Consider the following 23,527-nt stretch of genomic DNA (forward strand, 5'->3'; position numbering starts at 1 on the left):
GTCTAATAATGGCAACACCCCAATCATGAGATGTAATGCCTCAGTCCTGCACAAGTTTTGATGTATACTGTTTTCATTATCGTTGTTAGAAGTAACTTCTAATTTTTAATATAATTTTTCCTTTGAGTCATAGGTAATTTAGCATGCATTTTTCAATTTCAAGCATTTAGAGATTCTCTAGTTATTTTGTTAATTTATTTCTAACATAACTATATTATGATTAGGAAACATACTCTGAGTGCTTACATTCCTTTAAATGTTATTGAATCTCAGAAAAGCACTTATGTGATTTCTTGAGTTATAAGGTGAACTAGCAGTGTGTGTGTGTGTGTGTGTGTGTGTAGCATCATTTTTTGTTTGCATTTTTATAGATTATAGAGAGAGGAAGGGCGAGGGATAGAGAGAGATAGAAACATCAATGATGAGAGAGCCATTGATAGGCTGCCTCCGGAATGCCCCCTGCTGGGGATTGAGCCCACAACCCAGGTATGTGCCCCAACCAACCAGGAATTGAGCCTCGATCTCCTGATCATAGGTCGATGCTCAACCACCAAGCCACACCAGCCGGGCTGTAACATAATTTTTACTTGAAAAGGTGACTAACAGACAAACTAAGTTACTCTGATTTGGGTATGTGGCAGACATTTAATCAAAAATGAGCACATTTTTAGCCCTGGCCAGTGTTGCTCAGTGGTTAGAGCGTTGGCCTGCACACTGAAGTGTTGCAGGTTCGATCCCTGCCTTGGTCGGGCACCTGTGGGAGGCGACCAGTCAATGTGTCTCTCACATCAATGTTTCTGTCTCTCTCCCCCTCCCTCCCTTCTACTCTCTCTAAAAATATATCCTCTTGTGAGGATTAACAAAAAAAAAAAAAAAAAAGGAACACACTGGTCAAAAATGAGTGAAATAAGCCCACTGCTTCAAGGGAAACAACTCACAGTAGTTGGCCAGTGATGAAATTCAGATTTGCAAGTGAAAATTAGAATTTTGGAAAATGTATCTGCCACTGTAAGCTTAACAGCTTCCCAAGTCTTAAAGAATGTTTCTAATGCAGTCAGTGGTGATATTAACAGATGTGGTTTTTTATATCATATAATCAGATGTCAGTATTTGGAAAATCTGCATAACTCAGTGGACCAGTACAGTAGTTTTCAAATGACTAAGGCACAGTGTTACAAAGTCATGCACAGGTAAAAGACCTATTCAAAGAACAAGACAGAACAATTGATTATAATGTAACAGAGTACAGAAAGTTCACTGGTATGGTTTCAGATTCCACATTGCAATTTACCTTTAAGGAACTACCACTTCTTGAGTTTTGGTGTAGAATCAAAGAATATTCACAAGTATCTGCAAGGGCTTTTAAAATATACCTCCTTCATCTGATTATATTTCTACTTGAGGCCAGATTTTCTTCATTTACGTGAACCAAATAACAAATTGTAACAAATTGAATGTAGAAGCAGATATAAGAGTCTGTCTTCTATTAAACCAGAAATGAAAGAGATTTACAAAATGTAAAACAATGTTACTCTTACTAAATTTATTTTGTTTTACATTTTTAGTAAGCATTTGGTTTTTTCTAAGTTTTTAACTCTTACAATTTAGCAATAAATAAAAACTATTGTACATAAAAACAAATTTATTTTGTTTTAAAATATATAGTTATTTTTCATGAAAAATATTTCTGTTAACGTGCAATGGATTTATTATTTTTATTTTTAAATAAATGATTTTTACATTTCTGGATTTTAATTTTTAATACAGCAAATATTGATAGATAAAACCCACACAATTACAATCCCTTTGGGGCTCTCAATAATCTTTAAGAGTAGAAAAGGGCCCTGATATGTACAAAAAAGTTAGAGAACTTAATGGTTGTCCTAGAAATTTTAGTATGCCTCCTGATTTATGTTATTGTTGTCAAGTATTTTTATTTAAAATCAATCTCCTCTCTTTCTTTCTTAGAATAGTTATTGTTTTATATGGTCTCTCTCTGCAGATAGTGAGAAAATGGTTGTTTTATACAGTCATTGTTCATTTAGATTAATCTACAGTCACAATGGTATTTCTACAACCTAGGTGTGTAGTAGGCTATACTATCTAGGTTTGTGTAAGTGCACTCTTTAATGTTCAAACGATGATGAAATTGCCTAGCAACTTATTTCTCAGAACATAACCCATCATCAAGTGGTGCATGACTGTACATATTTACCACATTTTATGCTTTTAATGACTTGCTGCATCTCTGAGCTTTTATTTGACTTTATTTTTCTTCTACCTGAAGAATACTCTTTTGTATTTCCTTTAAGGATAGGTATGCTGGTGGCAAATTCCCTTTTTTTTTCCGTATCTGAAAAAAAATTTTTTGATTCATCTTTATTGTTAGAAGTATTACAGATGTCCCCTTTTTTTCCCCCCATTAACCCTCTCTACCCTGCTCCCGCCCCGTCCCCAGGCCTTCACCTCATTATTGTGTGTGTCCATGGGTTATGCATATATGCATATAAGTTCTTTGGTTAATATCTTCCCATCCCACCACACCCTTCCCTCTGATATTCAGCAGTCTGTTGCATATTTCAATGTCTCTGGGTCTATTTTGTTTGTCAGTTTATTTTGTTCATTAGCTTCTTCTTAAAGAAGACCCTTTGGGGTAGAATGGGTCTTTGGGGAGAAAAAGGGACATCTGTAATATTTTAAACAAAAATAAATTTAAAAATAAAATAAATAAAAATTAAAAATAAAGAAGACTCTTCAACATTTCGTGTAATACTGGTTTGTTGGAGATGAACTCTAGCTTTTTCTTGTCCTGGAAGCTCTTCATTTAGAATCTGACCTTCAATTCTAAATGATAGCTTTGCTGGGTAGAGTCATCTTGGTTGTAGGTTCTTGCTTTTCATCACTTTGAATATTTCTTGCCACTTTTCTTCTGGCCTGCAAAGTTTCTGTTGAAAAATCAGCTGACAGTCGTATGGGCACCCTCTTCTAGGTAACTAACTGCTTTTCTCATGCTTCTTTTAAAATTCTTTCTTTGTCTTTAACCTTTGGCATTTTAATTATGATGTATCTTGGAGTGGACCTCCTTGGGTTCTTCTTGTTTGGGACCCTCTGTGCTTCCTGGACTTGTAAGTCTATTTCTTTCCCCAGGTAGGGGAAGTTTTCTGTAATTATTTTTTCAAATAGGTTTTCAACTTGTTGCTCCCTCTCTTCTTCTGGAATCCTCATGATGCGAATGTTGGTACTCTTGAAGTTGTCCCAGAGACTCCTTACACTGTCTTCATATTTCTGGATTCTTTTTTCTCTTCTGATTGTTTTTTTGCTTCCTCATATTCTAAATCACTACTTTGATTCTCGGTGACCTCTACTCTACTTTTGATTCCCTGTAAATTATTTTTCATTTTAGTTAGTGTAACCTTCATTTCTGACTGGTCCTTTTCTATGTCATTTGATGTTCTCACTAATTTCCCTGAAATTCTCACTGTGTTCCTTGAAATTCTTATTAAATTTCTTGAAATTCTCATTAAGTTCATTGGGCATCCTTATAACCATTGTTTTGAACTCTGTATCTAGTGGTTTGCTTACTTACACTTCATTTAGCTCTTTTTCTGGAAATTTCTTCTGTTTTTTCATTTGTGACATGTTTCTTTGTCTCCACATTTTGGCTGCTTCTCTGTGTTTGTTTCTATGTATTAGGTAAAGCTTCTGTGTTTCCTGGAATTGGTAGAGTGGCCTTATGTAGTAGGTGTCCTGTAGGGTGCAGTGGCTCAGCCTCCCCGATCACCTCTGCTGGGCACTCTAAGTGATCCCCTGTGTGGGCTGTGTGCTCTGACCTGTTGTAGTTGAGCCTTGGTTGCTGTTGGCGTCACTGGGAGGGATTCACCTCCAGGCCAATTGGCTGTGAGGACCAGCTGTGACTACAGCAGAAGAGCTGCTGTGCAGGAGACACCCCTATGGAGCAGAATTTACTTCAGTTGGGCTTTGGTACTCACCAAGTGCACCCCTTCAGTGTGTCACTCATGGATGTGGTAAGGCTGTAATCCAGTGTGGTTGAGTCTGACAACCTGGTGCACTGTCTCTAGGGCTTCCTGGGAGGTACAAAGTCACCCTCTGCCTGTGCCCTGCCCATGGCTACCCAGCATAAGCTACATGGCAGTCTGTATATGGCTGCTACTTTTGCTGGGCTCAGAGGTGTCCAGGAGAGACCAAGCTATGAACCAATGCTGGCTGCTTCTAGTGCCAGGCCTGGGGCCATTTATTGAGAGTTATGGGGCACACTGAGGCCAGCTGCTGCTTGTTTGAGAGATTTTAGGAAAGTCTGAAGCATGAGGCAAGAGAGGCTAGTTGTATGGAAAAGCCATTGGAAATGGTTTGAATAAGCGTGCAAGTAGGGAGGGGCAGGGTCTCAGGGAATTACTAGGGTGGGGCAAAAAGTGTGAGCCAGCTTGATGGAGATTTCATTATGGTTCCTGCCAGCTCTGTGGGGGGAGGGCTCATCAAAGGAGTAATGGCCTCTACCAGCACTTTGTCTGGGAGGAAGCTGCCCCTCTAGCTCTCGCCCTAATTATAGTCAAGTTAGTTCCTCCCCAAATGTCCCAGTTTCTGTTAAAGCTGCTGCCCCAGTGCTGGATCTCAGAGGGAGTGAGTCCGAATAAATCCATGTGCAGGCTCTTTAAGAGGAACTGCCTGGGGCCAGCAGCCTCCATGTCACTCAGCCACAATCCCTGCTGGTTTTTAGATCCAGGAGTTGTGGAAACTTCTCTTCCTGGGCCAGGGGGCCTGACTCATGGGCTTGGACCCCTCTCTCCTCCACGAAACCTCCATAGCCAAGATATCCCTCCAGATTTTCAACCTCCACACATGGGTGTGGGACCAGCCAGTTCCTGGATTCTGCCCAACATCTCTGTAAATTCCCTAGTTGTAGAACTTCCTTTCAGCTAGATTTCAGGTGTTTCTGAATGATGGTTGTTGTGTATTTTGGTTGTAATTTTGATGTGGTTGTGGGAGACAGCAAGTACCACGTTTGCCTACTCCACCATCTTGACTGAAAGCCTGAAAGAATTTTTATTACCTTCATTTTTAAGGGTTATTTGGTGAAAATAGAAATTTAGATTGGCAGTTATTTCTTTTTAAGATTCCTTTCCACTGTATTCTGTAACTATAGATTTCTTTTATTTATCTTGCTTGATGTTTATTGGACTTCTCAAATCAGTGAATTGGTATTTTTAATTATTTTGGGGTAATTATCAGCCATTATATTTTTAGTATTGCTTCTGCTTCATTTTCTTTTCATGTTTGAAACTTCAATAAAATATGTACTGGCCTTCCCACTGTAATCCTTTGTTTCTTTTGCTTACTTTTATATTTTCCATGTTTTGTCTCTCCATGCATCGATCTGATGTAACTTTCAGGTCATTGATTTTCTCTTCAGCTATATAATCTGCTTACATTCTTAATTTTGGTACTATATTTTTCCATTCTGAAATTTTTATTTTTCAGATCTGTAGTGTCACTTTTTATAATTTCTTGTTTCTTGCTGAAATTTTAAGTTCAGATTTTATCTCCATGATAGACATTGGGACTTTTTTTCTGTGCTAACAATAACACATATCAGAATATTTTTCTGTACCCCATTTTCAAATTACAGCCCTTTATGGTCCCAGCCCAGAACATGGGGTATTTTATCAGGGCCTTAGCCTTTAGCAGGCTATTCTGAGGTCTGCCAAAAGAATCTCTCTGTCTCTCTTTGTATCATTATGGTGCAAAAACAGTTGGACCTTGTTGGTCTCCATTTGACTGACCCCAGAATTCCCCAAAAGTACAGCCACCCCCCTCCACATCTGCCTTCTTTTCATAGCCCACTCCCTACCCCCAGGACAGAAGCAGCTCTTGCTCACCTCTTTGAGCTCTAATTCTTTCCCCATTCTCATTAGGTAATTTTACGCTCATTATACTGTTAATTCTTTAACGCTTTTAAATTTTTTAAATTTTATTCAGTTTCTCTAGTTATTTTTGTTATTGTTTTTTGTTGCCTTCAGTGAAAAGCTGGTCAGAGAAATCCAGATTTGGTATGTTCTTTACAGGGTTCTTCAAAGAATAGCTTGCAGATGTATTCCAGTCTACCAACTTTTACCAGTCTATAATGAGTTAAGTACAGAAATTAAGAATAAATATTTAGAAACTGTTAGAGCAATTTGACATTGCTGGGAAATCATAGCACATGATTTTATTATCGTTTATAAAAGTATGGGCTCATAATGTACCTTATGAACAAAAATTGGTCCTTTACCACAGTTAATTTGAGAAACACTTTTTCAAGCCCCCCCCCTTCTCTGTTTTTGTAGAATACATTGCAGAGGAGGGTATAACCTCTCCTGTACTCTCTTAGCTTTAAGTGTCTGGGATCTGCAAGTTAAACTGACAAACAATAGATTAACAGGAGATGATTTCATATGCATACTTTAGGGCAATTGGGGTGCCTCACAGAAAAAAAGTGAAAACCACACAGAAGCAGACCTGGAGGCTTATATATCATTTTAACAAAGAATGATAAAGTGTGGATAAGAGACTAGACATAGGAACAGGGGTGGTTAGTTTGGGCGTCTGAGGTTGGAGGTAAGTTGTAGGAAGGTGAGCAGGAAATGTATGACAAATTAGAGTTGTTTAGTAAGGTTTGTTATGCAGATAAAAGTAGTTCTTCTCTTCCTGGTACTTAAGAGGCAAAGTACCAGGAAATTTATGCTCTAATTTGGAGCAGAATGGATATGAGCAGAGAATTCTTTCTGGGGTGTCAGCTGTTTTTCGGTTGCCTTCAGCTCAAAATAATCCGATGTCAAAGTGACCTACTGTATTTTCGGGTAGCATATTCTGATCCCTTCAACATACAGCCAACCATACCTTGTGCCTCTAGACCTGCGATCTAGTTTGGTTTTTTTCATGCATTTGTTTTTCAATAATTTTTTAATCATATAAATAATGCATGTTTATTATTTTAAAATTTTAGTTCAAATAGACAAAAGGGAGAAATGGCTAAGATCATTCATATCCCACCACTTTTCACAATTCAAAGTAAACCTCCCATAGTTTTTCTCCGCATATATTATGGAAACACTCCCCATACTGGTCCATAGCAGAATTTCTTCTCCCTCTCATTTCACTCCTTCAGAATGGAACCAACTGGGACTGGAGAGCAGGGTGAGTGTGGGGTGGAAGGGGTCAATGGGGAGAAAAGGGGACATCTGTAATATTTTGAACAGTAAAAAAGCAAACAAAAAACAAAATAGATGGTGAAATTAAGAGCTTTTGAGACAAAAAAAGGCTAAAGGAATTTGTCACCACCAAACCAGCATTGCAAGAAATGTTAAAGGGACTGCTTTAATAAGAAGTTGAAATAGACAGAATGAGAAACATAGGCAAAAAGATATAAAATGGCAATAGATAAGTACCTATCAGTAATATTAAATATTAATGGATTAAATGTTCCAATCAGAAGACATAGGGTAGCTGAATGGATAAGAAACCAAGACCCAAATACATGCTGTCTGCAACACACCCACCTCAGAACCAAGGTCTCACACAGGCTGGAGAGAAAAACAAAAAATTTCTGTAGGACTTTAAAGGAGAGATTGACAGCAATACAGTCACAGTAGGGAACTTTAACACCCCACTGACTTGACTGGATAGATCTTCCAGACAAAAAATCAACAAGGAAACAGTGACTCTAGATGATACACTAGTTCAAATGGATTTAATTGACAGTTACGGAACATTCCACCCCAAAGCTGCAGAATAGGCATTCTCCTCAAGTGCACATGGGGCATTCTCAAAGACAGACCACATGTTAGGACACAAAACAAGTTTCTACAAGTTCAAGAAGACTGAAATCATATCAAGCATCTTCTCAGACATTTACACCATGGAATACTATACAGCTCTGATAAAGAAGGATCCCTCACCCTATGAGACAGCATGGTGGGTCCTGGAGAATCTTATGCTAAGAGAAATAAGCCAGTCAGAGAAAGAGAAGTGTCACATGATCTTACTCATATGTGGACTCTAATGAACAAAATAAATCAATGAACAAAATAGATCCTGAGACATAGAAGCATGGAACAGACTGAGGAATCTCAGAGGCAAGGCAGGGGTGGGAAGGGATTAACATAATAACTTACATGCGTATATGCATAATCCATGGACAGACAATAGTGGGGTGAAGGCTTGGGGGAGGGGTACAGGGTGGAGGGGATCAATGAGGGAAAAGGGGACATTTGTAATACTTTCAACAATAAAAATTTAAAAATAAAAAAGTTTAAATATTCAGGTTTTGCGCGCTTGCAGTAGCCACGGCCATCCTGGCCCCTGACTTGCTGCCAGGTATGATTGGTGGGCAAGCACCTTCCCACATCACTCACACCTTGCTGGGCATGCATTTAAACTGCCTTTGTCCAGTCCCTTCCCCCAACGATCAGCAGGGAACAGACTTAGAGGGTGTTAAATACAGCTTTTTGGCAAAGCTGTAAAGTAGCATGCTTATGTTATTTGGTCTTCCCTCTGCTCCTTTCCTGTTAATTAATAACCAGATTAGTACAACACCGAAACTTTCACAGAGATGACTTACTTTCATACTAACCCCTCACAGAACATGCCTACATATTTAAAAAGTTACACAGGTGTGTGGTTTTTGGCACTCCTGCTTATGAACCATCACATTAAAAGATATGTAATGGCCAAAAGATCCCATTTATAATAGCGACTAAAAATATAAAATGCCTCAGAGGAAAAACCCAATAATTAGTATTTGGAACCAATTTGAAGAAAGTCTTAAAACCGTAACGTAGAGTCAAGAAAGGAACTGGAGAGGCATATCATGTTCATGGATGGGAATATTAGAAAAGTGTTAATTTCCAGAAGTTAATCTATAATTATAGTACCATCTCAGCTAAAATATAAAAAATGTTTAGCCTTTGACAAACTGATTTTAAAGTTCAGCTGGAAGAAAAAAATCATAAGGGAATATTGCCAAAGAATAATAATGAAATGAGACCTATTTTACCAAATATTAAAATATACTATTATTAAAAATGGTACGGTACTAGATACAAGAGTAGACAAGTCAGTGGAAAAGAGTAGAAACCTAAAAATAGCTGTGTGTGTATGTGCATGTATAGAGATTGCAATTTCAAGTGCTAGTATTTCAGATATGACCAGAAAAAATTGGATTGATCCATGCCAATAATTATAGCACAGTGCAGTAAATAATTTTCAATTATTTCTCACTGACTGGTTTCCTCCCTAGGTTGGCCTCTCTTCCTTCTACCCTGAAGACTCTGTTTCCTTATTCCAGGTCCCTCCAGAAGCCTCCCTCTAGCTCACAGGACAGCTCCCATATTCTTATTGCTTTACGATAGATGCAATCAGTTTAGCTCCCTCCATTGACTATCTTCTCTCTCATCTAAGTTGAATGGTGCTTATCCTCACATTTCACAGATAAGAAGGAAAATGCCTAAACAAAACTATGATTTTTCTTTCAGTGAGGTGTTTTTAGTTCTCATAGATCAGCCAACCAGCGTAAACTGCAGCCAGCTTTAAAAATAGTATTTTTTTCTCCCCACAATACAAGAAATGAAAAATATTCAACCTCTCTAGTAATCCAGGAAGTGCAAATTAAAGCAATCTCGAATGACTTTTTTCCCTCCTATATGATGGGTAAAATTAAAAAGAATAGTCATCTTAGTAGAGGCAAGATAGAAGGAAGGACACTTTCACACTCTGTAGTGGCCATATAGATTGCTAGTTTTTCCAATAGTGTGTGTATCACAGGCTTTATTTTATGTGCCCCCTAACCTAATAACCATAGCAGGTGATCAGGATTGTTCACAAAGTTGCATGGTCATGTTCATCTAGGCTTTATTTCTGATGGTGGAAAATAAACACTGCTATACTTCAGAGTAGACTAGACCATTATAAGAATTATTTTTGCAAAGAATCCTATTTGACATTCAACAATGTTTATGAGCTGTGAAATGGAAACTAGATGAAATTTGTAAAGCCTTGTATGAATGTGAAAGTATTTTCATTTACATTAGCCCTGGCAGGGTGGTTCAGTTGATTGGAGGGTCATCCCGTACACCAAAAGGTATGTGGGTTTGATTCCTGGTTAGTGCACTTACCTAGGTTGTGGGTTCAATCCCCAGTCAGGGCACGTAGAGGAGACAACCAGTGTATGTTTCTGTTTCACACTGATGTTTCTCTCTCCCCTCCCCATTCCTCTCTCTCTCTCTCTAAAATCAATAAACATGTTCTCGAGTGAGGATAAAAACACACACAAAGATTTAAATAATATAATAAAGTATTCATTAAATATTTACTGTGTGGCGGGTATTGGAGGTGAGTATATTGAAAATGTGAAATATACTAGTTCTTTAGAACTTTGTGCTATTGTTGAACTGTTGAGCTTGAATATGTGCATTTGGTCCTTGCACACCCAGTAGGTATACCTCCAGATAATGGGAAGAGCATTGAACATAGATAGACAGGGATTTGAATCCTGTCCTTGTCACATACTTGTCTACTCACTTAGACAAATTATTTGAGAATGAGAAGGACACTGACTTCATGGGATAATTGTAAGAATGAAGGGAAATATAACAAGGAAGTGCTTCCCATGATGCTTGATGAATGGTAATATTAGTAATGATTATTAGTTATTATAACTATTTAGTAGTTATTGGTAATAGTAATGAACAGTTAGTTCCTTTACTTTCCCTTCTAGAATTCTCTGTTTCCTCAGTATAATACCTGCAAAAGATATGTTAGAGCCTGAGCTACTGAATAAATGAATGAATGAGGTACTAGATTTGAAAACACTTTATAAGCCTTAAAGTATGAAAATGTTAACTGACTATTAATATATAAATAATTTCATTAATGTATGTAATGATCTGGCAAAAATTTCATGTATACACATATATATGTTTGTATGTAAGTGCTAAATATTATGATACGGGGTTGTTATAAAATTTAAGCAAAAGAAGGACTTAATGTGGCTGGTAATCATTTAGGGGACTTTGGGGGGAAGGTGGAATTGGGAATGGAACCTTGAATTAAGGTAGGTTTTGAATATGAGAAGCAATATATGTAGAAACATGTGGCAAAAAAAGAAAAAGAGAGAAAGAAAATGGTATATTCAGGGAGTAGTGATAGGACTAATGGGCCTAGAGAGTGGGGTATTCGTGAGAAGTCCTTAGACAGGGTAGGTAGAAGAGGCAAGATGTGGCCAAGACAAGAGGCCTTACTGATCTGGTAAGAAATCGAGAACCATTTTAAGTTTGGGGGCAAGGTAAGTGACACTATGTCACCAACACCTCATTGAGTTAGAATATGTTTGTAGCAATTAACTTTGGTAATAGAAGTGTAAATAAAAATAAATTATGGATTAGCCAATTATTTTTTTTCCTTCCACAGTTATATAGCTTGAATTCCCAATTAGTGATGATAACTATAGCTAAATGTTTTGGAATTCTTCTTGTATTCTTAGAATATTACATGACTTGAGTAGATACAGATTATTTCAGAATTTGATTCAAAAATGTGCCCATAATCCCCCGCATTGCCCTCTTCTGAAACCTCTTGCTGTGATAACCTAAAGAAAATGTATAGTCAGTTTTCCATACCTTATTTGATGATACCGTTTGCTTGTTCTTCCTGTTTCTTTCCCTGTAGATTTTCAGTGTTGAAATGGTTATAATGTTTTTTACAATTTATGTCCGATTTTCATTGAAAGAAAGGAGATTTAACTAATTTATCACAATCATTAGCTATAAATCAACTAATAGCTTAGTTACAATGTATTCCCTTCCCGTGTTGTTATCCTGGAATTTCCTCTTTTCTTACATTCTTTTTCACATTTCTCTGCAGTATGGATGGAGCGGATCTATGTTTTGAAATCGTAAAACGAGCTGATGCTGGTTTTGTATACAGTGAAGCCGTAGCCAGGTATGTAATTTGTATCAACTCCCCAGAGGTCAAGGTGAATGTAAAATAAAGAAATGAGAAAAAAAAAAAAAACCCGCATAAAGTGGCCTGTTCTTTGAACTGACGAAGAGCATGCTGGTACTCTTTCCTACGGGGAGCAGACCTGGTTCAGGGTGCATTAGTGGAACCAAATAGTGACTGGACATGCAAAATACTGAACAATGAATTTATCTATTAATATGAGTTTCCAGTTTCACATCAGCACTGCTGTCAGTTCCATTTCTGATAACTTTTTTTTCCTTTCAGCATTATTTTGTATTGGTTTCATGTGTACGGCTTAGTGGTTAGACAATCATACACTTTACATAGTGTTCCTCTCGATGTTTCCAGTACCCCAACTGTCACCATATATAGTTATTACAGTATTAGTGACTATATTTCCTATTCTCTACTTACTTCCCCATGACTATTTTGTGACTACCAATTTTCTTAGTCCCTTCACCTCTTTCACCCAGTTTCCCAACCCCCTACCTTCTAATGACTTTTATACAAGGAGGGATTTGATAGCTCAGGAACCATGTAAAATTAAACTTGGGCTTTTTCTTTGTGTGTTTGATTTTTGGTTTTTGGCAGATGTTGCCTCATTAGTTCTTTGATTTGCCTTTTAAGGATAGCAACTTGTTATGTGACCAGTTAATTAGAGGAAAAGCACAGAAGAGTAAAAGAGACAGAAATAAATGCACAATTTTTCTGCTGAATATATTTGCTTCAGGTGCCAGTGTGTGATCTCCCAGTCAAATGGTGACCATTGTTCTAAGAGGAGAAGTTGTAAAGAACTAGTGGCTCAAAATAAGGAGTAAATATGAAAAAACACAGGAGCCATGCACTGGGCCACTTGCTTATAGACTTAGAGTAATAAGTTTTATGCTTTGGTGACAATCATAGCATAAATACCACTCCAGTGGGTTGCCTTTCTAATACATGCGGTACATACATTAATAGGATACAACATCCCTCCTTAGTCAACAACCATGATATATTGCAGGGCTCAAGTCCACAGACCCATTAGAATTTATTAAAACTTTCTACCATTTAAGAAACAGTTACCACTAAATGATTATAACTTCCTCCCTCCTATCATTCTTTATTTTTCTTTTTATTGTTGAGAGTAATACAGATGTCCCCCATTTCCCCTCCTTACCCCCCTCCACCCATCTTCCCACCTCTCCCCAGGCCCCCACCTGTCCATTGTCTGTGTCCATGGGCTATTCATATATGCTTTAAGTTCTTTGTAACCGGCCCTCCTTCCAGCCTTCCCTCTGAGATCTGTTGGCCTGTTCCATGCTTGATGGATGGATAGAGCTGGAAACAACTTAGAACAGTGATTTTCAACCAGTGTGCAGCAAGAATTTTTAAAACATGCAATACCTGACTCTTTAGTCAGGGGCCCTGACCTCTTTCCCTGTAGATTGTCAAATAAAAACAATGACAACAGTGAACACAGTAGCCATCCGGTGTGAAAGAATCAAAATTATACCTATTTTTTGTCAGATCGGCAAAAAATATATTTTTTGATGTGCCACAGAATTTTAGTAATTAGTTTACATGTGCCATGAGATGAAAATGGTTGAAAATCACTTGCTTAGAAGACCACCTAATGCAACTTTGAGCTCAAGAGTGGCTTGACTTTCATTGCCCTTCCTCCTCCTAGCTGAGGAGCAAGGACCCTAGTCTCAGAAGGTGGAGCAGCCATAGCTGTAGCACAAGATAAAGAATATACTTAATTTGGGATAGCTGCTGTTTTGTATTACTGGGGTTAGGGAAAAGAAGCAAGTGAAAATTTATATATATTATAATTACTTCTTTAAACTCCTGACATATTCATGGTAGAACTCAGGCTAAATATCCTCTTTCCTTTTGTGCCATGGTCGTTCAAACACATTCTAGGGTTTTTAATCCCATTTTTCTATTATTTTGAGTTCTTATAACTTTCAGTTTGTGTTCTTTATTATGCTTCAGAACTAAAAAGCATTTTTAATACCAGAAATAGTCAATGCCATCTTGATTTTTCTTTTGACAATAGTGGTATATTACTTTATTTGACTATATGAAACTCTCAGACTTTTGCATATTGTTGTTTATATTTATTTCTTCAAGAATTTGAGGCAACTTGCATTTTGTACTTGCCTGTGTTGATATCTTTCAACAGCAGCATCAAGTAGGAAAAACTAAAAATTCTGATTGTTGATTTTATAAAATAGTGAGGTTCGATGGAGGAAGATGACCTTTTCCTTTTTTAATCACATTAACACTGGGTATCTGGCACATATGCTGGCAGGGTTGATGTTAAACCAGTACCAATTATACTCTGTTCCCACTCATCCATATTGCTTTTCCTTAACTTCAGGCTTGTCCCTGCCACTGGACTGGGTGTCAGGATAGGGAGAATAGTAGTGTATAGAGGTGATGTCATACAGTGAAGTGACTTGCAGTCTCTCCTAATCTCAAGATTTATAGAAAAAGTAGATGTTTATATACATCAAGATGAAAGCCTGTTGGTTTTAAATATATCTTTATTGATTTCAGAGAGAGGAAAGGAGGGGGAGAGAGAGAGATAGAAACATCAATGACGAGAGTCATTGATCGAGCCCACAACCTGGGCATGTGCCCCAATCGGGAATCGAACCCGATCGCCTGGATCCTAGGTTGATGCTGAATCGCTGAGCCACGCCCGGCCGGGCAAAAGCCTGTTGGTTTTAAAATCTACCTATGTTTTCTGTTGAAGTGGTGATTTAATGAAAGGAATTTTTCATAATGGTCAAAAAAGAGTAGCTTTAGGACCAGCAAGCGACACCTCAAAAAGAGAGGTTTGACACAATTTATTAAAAATCCTTCCTAAAAATGACAAAAGAGGGGGGGCAGCCTTAGAAAGTGTTATTAGGTATGTTCCCTATTACAGAGGATCAATGACCATGTAACAAGGGCACATGCGTCCTTCCTTTTGGTTAGAGTGTTAAACCAGATGACTTCTAATGTTCCTTCTTCTCTGATTCTGTGATTCATTAATGGGAAATTTAGCTTACATCAGTATTCTAGTGAGACCAACTGCAAGACTCTGAGACACCAAGTAATCAAATTGATAATGTTGTTTTTCTCCAACTGGCTGAACTTCAAGAGGAGCAGCAAAGCATGGCTAAAATAAAACTGTTCAGTCCTTACAACCCAATTAGTGATTACCTCTGTTCTTTCAGGGGTGATGAGTTATGGAGTAGGCTAACATACAGGATCAAATTATGAATCATAGTCTTACAAATCAGAGAGATCTTCTTACTTAGTATCAAGCTTTACTAAATAATTATAAGGATACAGGCAAAGGCTCAGCTGAAGCAGAAAGAGATCCAGACCTTTAAGGGCAGCTTCCCGTATTATTCCTTCCCACATCAGAAATGCACCTCTGGCCCAGAAGAGATGAGGTCTCTACATGAGGTTTGTGGGATTACACATGCAGAAGGGAGTATTTCAATATGAAACCTCTCCATTGTATACCCAGGGGGTTGTATAACTTACATGACATCCTCCAGGAAGCCATCCAAGCCTCAAAGAGCCTGGGTTCTCTTTACCACAGGTAATCCTTAATTAAGGGCCTTTCAGAGGTAAGTTCTCTCCTGCCTATCACAGAGCATTAATCTTTTTACCCGGAGTTGACAAAGAAAGTAGACTGAGTCACCTCTCTTTTCTTCTTCCCCCACCCCCACCCATGAAATCCCTCCATCCAAAGGAAGTGAGCGGATTGCTGGCCAACTCTTTGCTTCCTCAGAGTTCTCAGCATTCCTGATCCTTAGGGAAGATGGAGACAAACATGTATTGCTGAGCCCCTCTGAAAGTACAGGCCACCATGATGCTTCATGAATTGGAGCTCTTTGATTAAAGTTTTGTCAGGAACTCTCTAGAACATGTGGGTGGATTTTGGTTCTCTCTTTATTCCGCTTGCTTATACACTGTTCCCATGCAGAGCTTGCCCGGGTCATGACTGGGAAGGTGGAGAAAGATCAGTTTAAACCTTTTATGTCTGAGGAGAAAACAATTATACCCCACACATACACACCCCAGAGATTCTGATATGTATGATATTTGGGTCAAATCATTGAATACTCCAATTTTCAGATTTTAAAATACTCATTTAGTGAGGGGTTTTTTTTCATGAGACTTTGAGACAGGAATTTTCTTTAGGCCAAAGATATAAGCGTCTCTGTTAGTACCATATATCCAAAGTAGTCCATAGTGTAGTATAAGCTGTGTTCACATCTGGGTGCACAAATAGGCTGTTTCTAAATCTTTGACTAAATTTAACAATAATAGTGCTATTGTGATAATAATGACTTCACCTTTGTAGCATGGTTTAAAGTTCACAAAGCACTTCCACATTTGTTGCTTCTTCCATTTGAGGGGGTCACAGATCCTCCAAAGCCTGATTTGGACCAGGAAAGGGTCACAACACCAAGTTAAGAACCCCTAACTCAAATAGAAACTTAATTACAGGCTGCACTGACCCAGGCAAAGAGTATGTGAACACAGCCCCTTATGTGCACATTTGCAAAGTAAGAAAAATGGAACATCTAAGGACTGCATGGGCCTAGCTCTCTGCTTAGAGCCCACTTATGAGGAGACAAGAAGTATAGGAACCAAGTCTAGATTTGTGTGTTTTCCTGCCTTTTTTAAAATGGAACCTCCTGATCAATTGTAATGCATGAACTAATGCATATGTTTAATTAGAGGGACATTCCTATGAGTTTGGTAGATAATACCAACGAAAGAGGAACTTGATGGCAAAGTCTATTTTAATTTAAAGCAGCAGTGGGGATTTTTTTTTTTTTTTTGGTCAAGTCACAAGCGCACACACAAGGTCATTTGTGAGTACTATTAAACTATTTTTTATTTTAAAGGGCGGGGAATATAAGATCTGGAAAGATAATAAAAATCCAGTAAACACTATACGGTAAATAATGTTGAGTATATAGCATTTCTGTGTCGTGGCTGGTTGAGGAAGATAAAGGGGAAAATAAGAAAGGAGGAGGGATGATAGGAAAACAGAGAAAGAATGAAGGGAGTAAAAATAGAGAGAAGATGGAAAAGACTCAAAAAGAATAGCAGGGTTACAGAAGAACTTCAGAATGGCGGGAGGCGAGTCAGATCCCTGTCTGTGTTCGATGCTCTTCCTGTTACCTGGAGGCACACCTACTGGGTGTGCAAAGACCAAATGCACACATTCAAGCTGAACAGTGCAACAATAGCATAAAGCCCTACAGAACTGGTACATTTCATACTTTCAGCATCCTCTTGTCACACCCTGTTGCTAGTGGATCCTGTTACCACTTCTTAAGGACTGTTCTTCCTGCTGCTAACTCCTCCTGGACCCGGTGGGGAGCCTTAGCCGACCCCTGTTCGCCACGTGAGGAGTCTGACTTCCTAGGACTTAGGCCCAGTAAAGCCCTGCTTTGGTCAAGGATGCCCCAATTAAAAACTTGATAATGTTGCAAAAAGAAATTGTAGGCATAAAGAGGTTCTCCCCTCATGTTAAATTCCCCCGTAGAACTAAATGGAAATAAGGCCGAGAGCCAGCCTCTGCTGGCAGGCAAAAGGCTCACAACCCTTTAGTCCTCTGGTACCTCTAAGCACTCACTGTTCACTTAATAGCAATCCACTGTAACAAAGTAGTATTAACTGAGAGTCAGAAAATAGTTAGAGAGTTTTTCATGTTTCAAGCTTGAATTTTTAGTTTGCAAAGCTGTTTCACTTACGAACTATGTGAAATTCTTTTGACTTAGTTATCTTAGAAAATATAGAACACGTGATTTCTTCATAAAGCTCATAGGCTTATGAGTCTGCCAACATTTCATTATTCAGCCTCACAATCCACCAGTCTTCTCTACTCAAGTGAAAAGTGTCCATCGGCAGTGAATATGAAGATGGGAGTTACCAACTAGGGACAAATGTGTATTAAGTTTCAAAAATAAAAGGTTTTTTACAGTTTTATATTTCTTTTGTTTCTCTACAGTCATTACATGAGACAGATACTGGAAGCTCTACGCTATTGTCATGATAATAACATAATTCACAGGGATGTGAAGGTAAGTCACTTCTTTTTCTTTTGTTTTCTTTTTTAAATAAATCTTCATTGATTTCAGAGAGAGGAAGGGAGAGGGAGAGACAGAAACATCAATGATGAGAGAGAGTCACTGATCGGCTGCCTCCTGCACGCCCCCGACTGGGGATCAAGCCCACAACCCAGGCATGTGCCCTGACTGGGAATCAAACTGCCATCTCCTGGATCCTAGGTCAATGCTCAACCACTGAGCCACGCTGGCCAGGCAAGGTAAGTCACTTTTATTACCAATTTTAACATTTGTGAAGAGAAACTGACTTAAATTTCTGATTATTTCTTTAATATTCTTACCTAACTGCTTTATATTTGTGGAATCACTATACTAATTCTTAAAGCAGCACTTCTTATCATTTGTTTCCTTATTTTTGTTAAAATGTACATGCAGTCTAAAATTCTGTTATTCTTTTACTATCATGTATGTGTGAAAGGAACAAAAAAAAAAACCAACAAATAGAAAAAAAGCAAACAATATTCTGTGCTAAGTAATTTTTTTTCCCCTAAATATATCTCTACTGATTTCAGAGAGAGGAAGGGAGAGGGAGAGAGAGAGAGAAACATCAGTGATGAGTCATTGATCGGCTGCCTCCCACACACCCCCTACTGGGGATTGAGCCCGCAACCCTGGCATGTGCCCTGACTGGGAATCGAACCCCGATCTCCTGGATCCTAGGTCAATGCTCAACCGCTGAGCCACGCCCAGCTGGGCATTCTTTGCTAAGTTAATTGAGGGGGAGGGGAATGAGAATTTGGTTTATATAGTAAAAGTTCATCATACACCTATATTTTTGTAACGTTGCAATGTTAAATAGTCAGCATTTTATTTTCTTTGCAGGTAGTTTTTAAAAAATAGTCTGAAATCATAATTATGGATGTAATACAGTGTGTGTACCCTTTGGCATATGGATAGCACCATTACTCAGTCTTTCTGCATGTTTGATCCCAGTAACAGGTTCATGAGACTTGTCAGTCTCTGGCTCCTAACAGTGTCAGGCGGAACATGGAAACATGCAAGAAAGGAGACCAGTGGGCCTTTCTCCTGAACCCCAACCCCTTCCAAGGTGTTGAATCACTAAAAGCCTCTGAGGTCTCTTTGGCCCTCTTGTCCACTTTCAGTGCTCTGCTATTTTGTCATGGGCCTCTCTCTCTAACCCACAGCATCCACAGACGTGGTATTCTTCTTCCCTCAAGACATATTATCAAAGGCCTGGTTTCTTCCATGTATTTAATGGTTAAGAAAATCAAGTAGAGTTAAATTTTCTACAATGTTTGGGAAATTTTAACTGAAACTCTTGTGTTAAAAGCTGAGGAAAAGCATAAGCAATTCCAAAACAATCTAGTAGCATGTTATAATAGCAAATGAAAACTCATTGGAGAAATGTACAAAATACACATTAGTGTAAAATTAGTTGTGAAATATCTCCTTTATGCTTTTCAAATGTGGTGATGGGAAGATGGTACTGTTATTATCAACAGGCAATGCCCTTCGGTTATACAAAGAGCATAAGAAGTGTGGGAGGATAGAGGGGGGAGAGTCTCCACGGTGGTAGCCCTGTTATTCTTTTGCATTTAATTAATACCAGAAAGTGTGTATATACAAAGTAGGATATATCTCTTTGTGTATATATAAAACATATACAAGACAAAAATGACCATTTGAAAACTTAAATGGGTAAAACAGATTCTCTGTTCACATAAATAGCACTGTGTTAAAAATGCCTTTGCTCAAGAGGCAATTTTATTTTGAATTCTGTTCTTGAAAGCTAATTATATCAACATCATATAATAGATAATGATTGACAACATACTCTACTGTAATACTTTCATCAATATAGTCAGCTTTTGATTCGCCATGGCATTTGATATCATGACAACCTAAAACTAAATAAAATCCCAAAGTAGTTATATTTGGCTTCACCCTCTCATTTACATTCTGATTGATTTATTCAAATATTTGGGCACATACTTCATGCAGAATACTGCACTTGGAGCCCTAAAGCTATTAAGGTCTTACTAAATCTATTACTTTCTGCTGTAGATCAACACAAACCAAAACTCAGTGACTTCAAACCAAAACTCAGTGACGTCATTCTTTTGCTCACAGTTATGCAGTTTGGACAGAGCTTGATGGGGCCTCCTCGATTCTGTTTCACAGGCTGTTGGCTGGGGCAGCACAGCTAGTATCCATGAAGGCTTTGCTCACTTTTCTGGCATCTCAGCTGAAGTGACTAGAACAGCTGGGAGCTGGCTGGTCCCACTTCATAGTCTCTCATTCACGACATCTCTCTCTCTTTCTCTCTCTCTCTGGGCCTGCTTCATAGTCTCTCATTCACAGCATATCTCTCTCTCTCTCTACCTCCAAAAGAGCAAAAATGGAAGTTGCCAGGCCCCTTGAAGCCTTGGCCCAAAATTGGCGTGGTGTCTTGTCCTACCTTCTATTAGTCAAAAAGTCACAAGGCTAGCCTGGATTCAAGAGGAGGAAAACAGACTGCACTTTTGGTCACAGGAGCAGCATATATACACAAGGATAGGAAAACTTGTCTGTGGCCATCTTCACAGACAGGCAAAACAAATAATTATTGTCCAAGGTAGAAGGTGGGAAATATCATTAAAAGATAAAGTCAGAGGAGCTTCATGGAGGAGGTCACATTTGAGCCTGGTCTTGAGTCATGGGGTAGTTACACGGAGACAAGAGACATTTCCAGCAAAAGGATCAGTGTGTGCAAAGGCTCAAGATTAACATTGGGTTTTATTAAGTTAGTTTATTATCTCAAGGTACGTACCAAATAATTTTGAGGAAGCACCCAAAAACATTCTTAGGAAGGGAAGAGCAAAGTAATTCTCAAACTACAAAGAACATATTAATGATATTCTCTATGTTTGGGTTCCTGAAATTTATACATTGTGCATGGGTAAATGGAATACTCACATTTAGCTACTTGGTAATTTTGAATTTGGGTGTATTTTTCTTAAGACATTCATCCAGAAAATACGTATTGAGTGCCTACTGTGTGTCAGACACTATTCTAGGAACTGGAGCTACATAGTGAATAAAACAGAAGATAATCACTGCCCCCATGCGCTGACTTCTAGTTCAGGGAGACGGACACTAGTCCATGAGCATAAATAAGTCAGCTACATAGTAGGTTAGAAGGTGGAAAGGGCTGCAGAAAAAATAGAGTAGCCAAAGGAATAGGGCCTGCTAGAGAAAGAGCTACAGTTTAAATAGGGTGATCAAAGCAAGCCACATTGAGAAGATGACATCTGAGTAAGGACTCCAAGGAGAAGAGACAGTGGGCTAACTGATACGGAAGGAAGCGTGTCCTCGCTAAAAGGAAAAGCCACTGCGAAGGCACTACCGTGGGAGCATAATTGGCCTGTGGAGGTTAGGGGCACTGACCCTACCCACTCCCCAGCACAGTCAAAAATCCAGGTATGACTTGACTCTACAGTTAGCCCTTTGCATCCATGGATTCAACCAACCATGGATTGAAAACAAATTTTTGATCCACAGTTGGGAAACCCCAGTTGGAAATACAAACTGTTTCAATTGTTGGCGAAACCCTTGGATACAGAAGGGCCTACTGTACTTATTTTAAAAAATTCTGTAAGCAGACCGGCGCCGTTCAAACCTGTGTTGTTCAAGGGTCAAGTGTACATTCCTTTGTTGATACTACATTGAATAGGGCCTCAGGGGTGGAAGCAAGGAAACAGGAGCCCAACCGGAGTGGTAGCACTGGAGGTGGTAAAGAAATAGACTCCAGGTATATTTTGAAGGTTGTGTCAACAGGATCTGCTAATACAATGTTGGTAACTTAGCCTAAAGTAGTTTTATTCAGGACCTTGTTATAGGGGTTTTCCAACGTAGTGGTCATTATAAAACTTTAATAACAGAACATTTCACATGGCTAATAATTTAAAATTTCATTTGATATGTTAATGTTTTTGCTAATAAAACAGCCTATTAGCTTTTCTTCACATTCAGATATATAGTCAATGACTTGAATGTATGTAGATTTCATTTGTATGTAGATTTTGGTTTTTTTGTAGTTAAAGTTTTTATTGAAGTTTTCTTTCCTTGTACTTAGTAAAGAAAATAGAAGAGCAATGTTTCATTCCTTTTAGAAAATTTAGATTATTTAATCACCTGTTATATCTAGCCAAGATTATTCTCAGTCTCTCCCTCCTTCCTTCTCCCTCTCCCTCCCCATCTTCCCACTCTCTCTCCTCCTGTCTCTCTCTCTCCCCCTTCTCATAACTCTTGGCATTGATCTGAAAGCATTAGGTTTACCAAAGATCCTAGCATTATTTTGATTAATAATGTTTTTTTCTTTACTCAGTTAGCATTTCTTTTTGAAATCATCATAACTGAGTAAAAATTTTTGTTATATCAAGTTAAATTTGAGTTTATGATGCCGCATGACCTGTAGTGGAAATGGCTTGCTGTTGGAGAAGCAATTTCACATAAAACTGGGGGGGAAAGGACCCCTACAGGCATTCATTAACACATGCGTGAAAATTCCTATATTTTTTCTGTCACCTCTTTGATTCAACTCCTTTTCTTGTGAAAGGATGTGAACACTTTCATTATGTTTCAATGTTTTTCTCTTTCCTTCCTCTCACCCCTAAATTAAAAGTGCTTTAGAATGAAATGGTACAGTTGTCAAAGTAAATGCAGCTCCTGGCTCCTTGCCGTGCCTGCATTGGTTCTGTTAAGCACGTAGCATTGGTGGGGTTCTTTGGTCTCTCCTAACTCCTGGAAACAGCCTCTCAGTGCATCACCGGGGTGTGGGGAGGCAAGAAATCCTCACACCTCTCTGTGGCTTTGACCTACTGATGCACAATTTTAATAACTAAAGTTGAAGTTCAGCAGCTTCTCTAAATGCAGACTGCTACACACAATCGCTGTCTATTCTGAGTGGGGCCTGTGTCCAGGAGGTTTGGGGACTCAGTTTTTAATTCTCAGAACTGTGCAAAAACCCCAATCACACAGACACAGCCAGAAGCCTCCGCCCAGCATTTCTTCATACGCTTCCCTTAAATGGTTTTCCTCGCTAACCCATGCACACGCCTGGCTGCTCTCTGGTCCCCTTCTCGTCTCAGTTCTCCTTTCACCTGCTCCTGCCAGACTTTCTTATAGATGGGCGTTCATCATATCGTACTGGTTGCCATGGCATTGTGGATTTCTTATAGTAGCTCTTCCTCTATTGCTCTCAGTTGTTGACGTTTCTTTTACATCCCTTACCACAGCTCCCAAAAGTCCCCGCCCGGTATCATAAAAAAGCACTCTGGGTAATCATCTGCATTTCCTTTTGGAAGGTTGTTGAGCATAATATGCATGTTCAGTTTGAATGTGGGGTTTTAATAATTGTACTTTGGAAAGCCTCATGAATTATA

At 38.6% G+C, this 23,527-nt stretch overlaps 1 protein-coding gene across 4 annotated transcripts in view; it reads left to right on the plus strand.

Moving 5' to 3' along the window:
• Window positions 1-23,527, plus strand: part of CASK (calcium/calmodulin dependent serine protein kinase) — a 370,370-nt gene that overhangs the window by 166,764 nt on the left and 180,079 nt on the right. For all 4 annotated transcript variants that reach the window (XM_081126670.1, XM_081126672.1, XM_081126671.1 and 1 more), the window contains exons 4-5: window positions 11,914-11,991; window positions 18,026-18,098. In XM_081126670.1, coding sequence (XP_080982796.1) covers window positions 11,914-11,991; window positions 18,026-18,098 — 151 coding nt within the window. The remainder of the gene's footprint in view (window positions 1-11,913; window positions 11,992-18,025; window positions 18,099-23,527) is intronic.

The sequence above is a fragment of the Miniopterus schreibersii genome, assembly GCF_964146895.1.
Source record: "Miniopterus schreibersii genome assembly, chromosome: X".
Classification (NCBI taxonomy): Eukaryota; Metazoa; Chordata; class Mammalia; order Chiroptera; family Miniopteridae; genus Miniopterus; species Miniopterus schreibersii.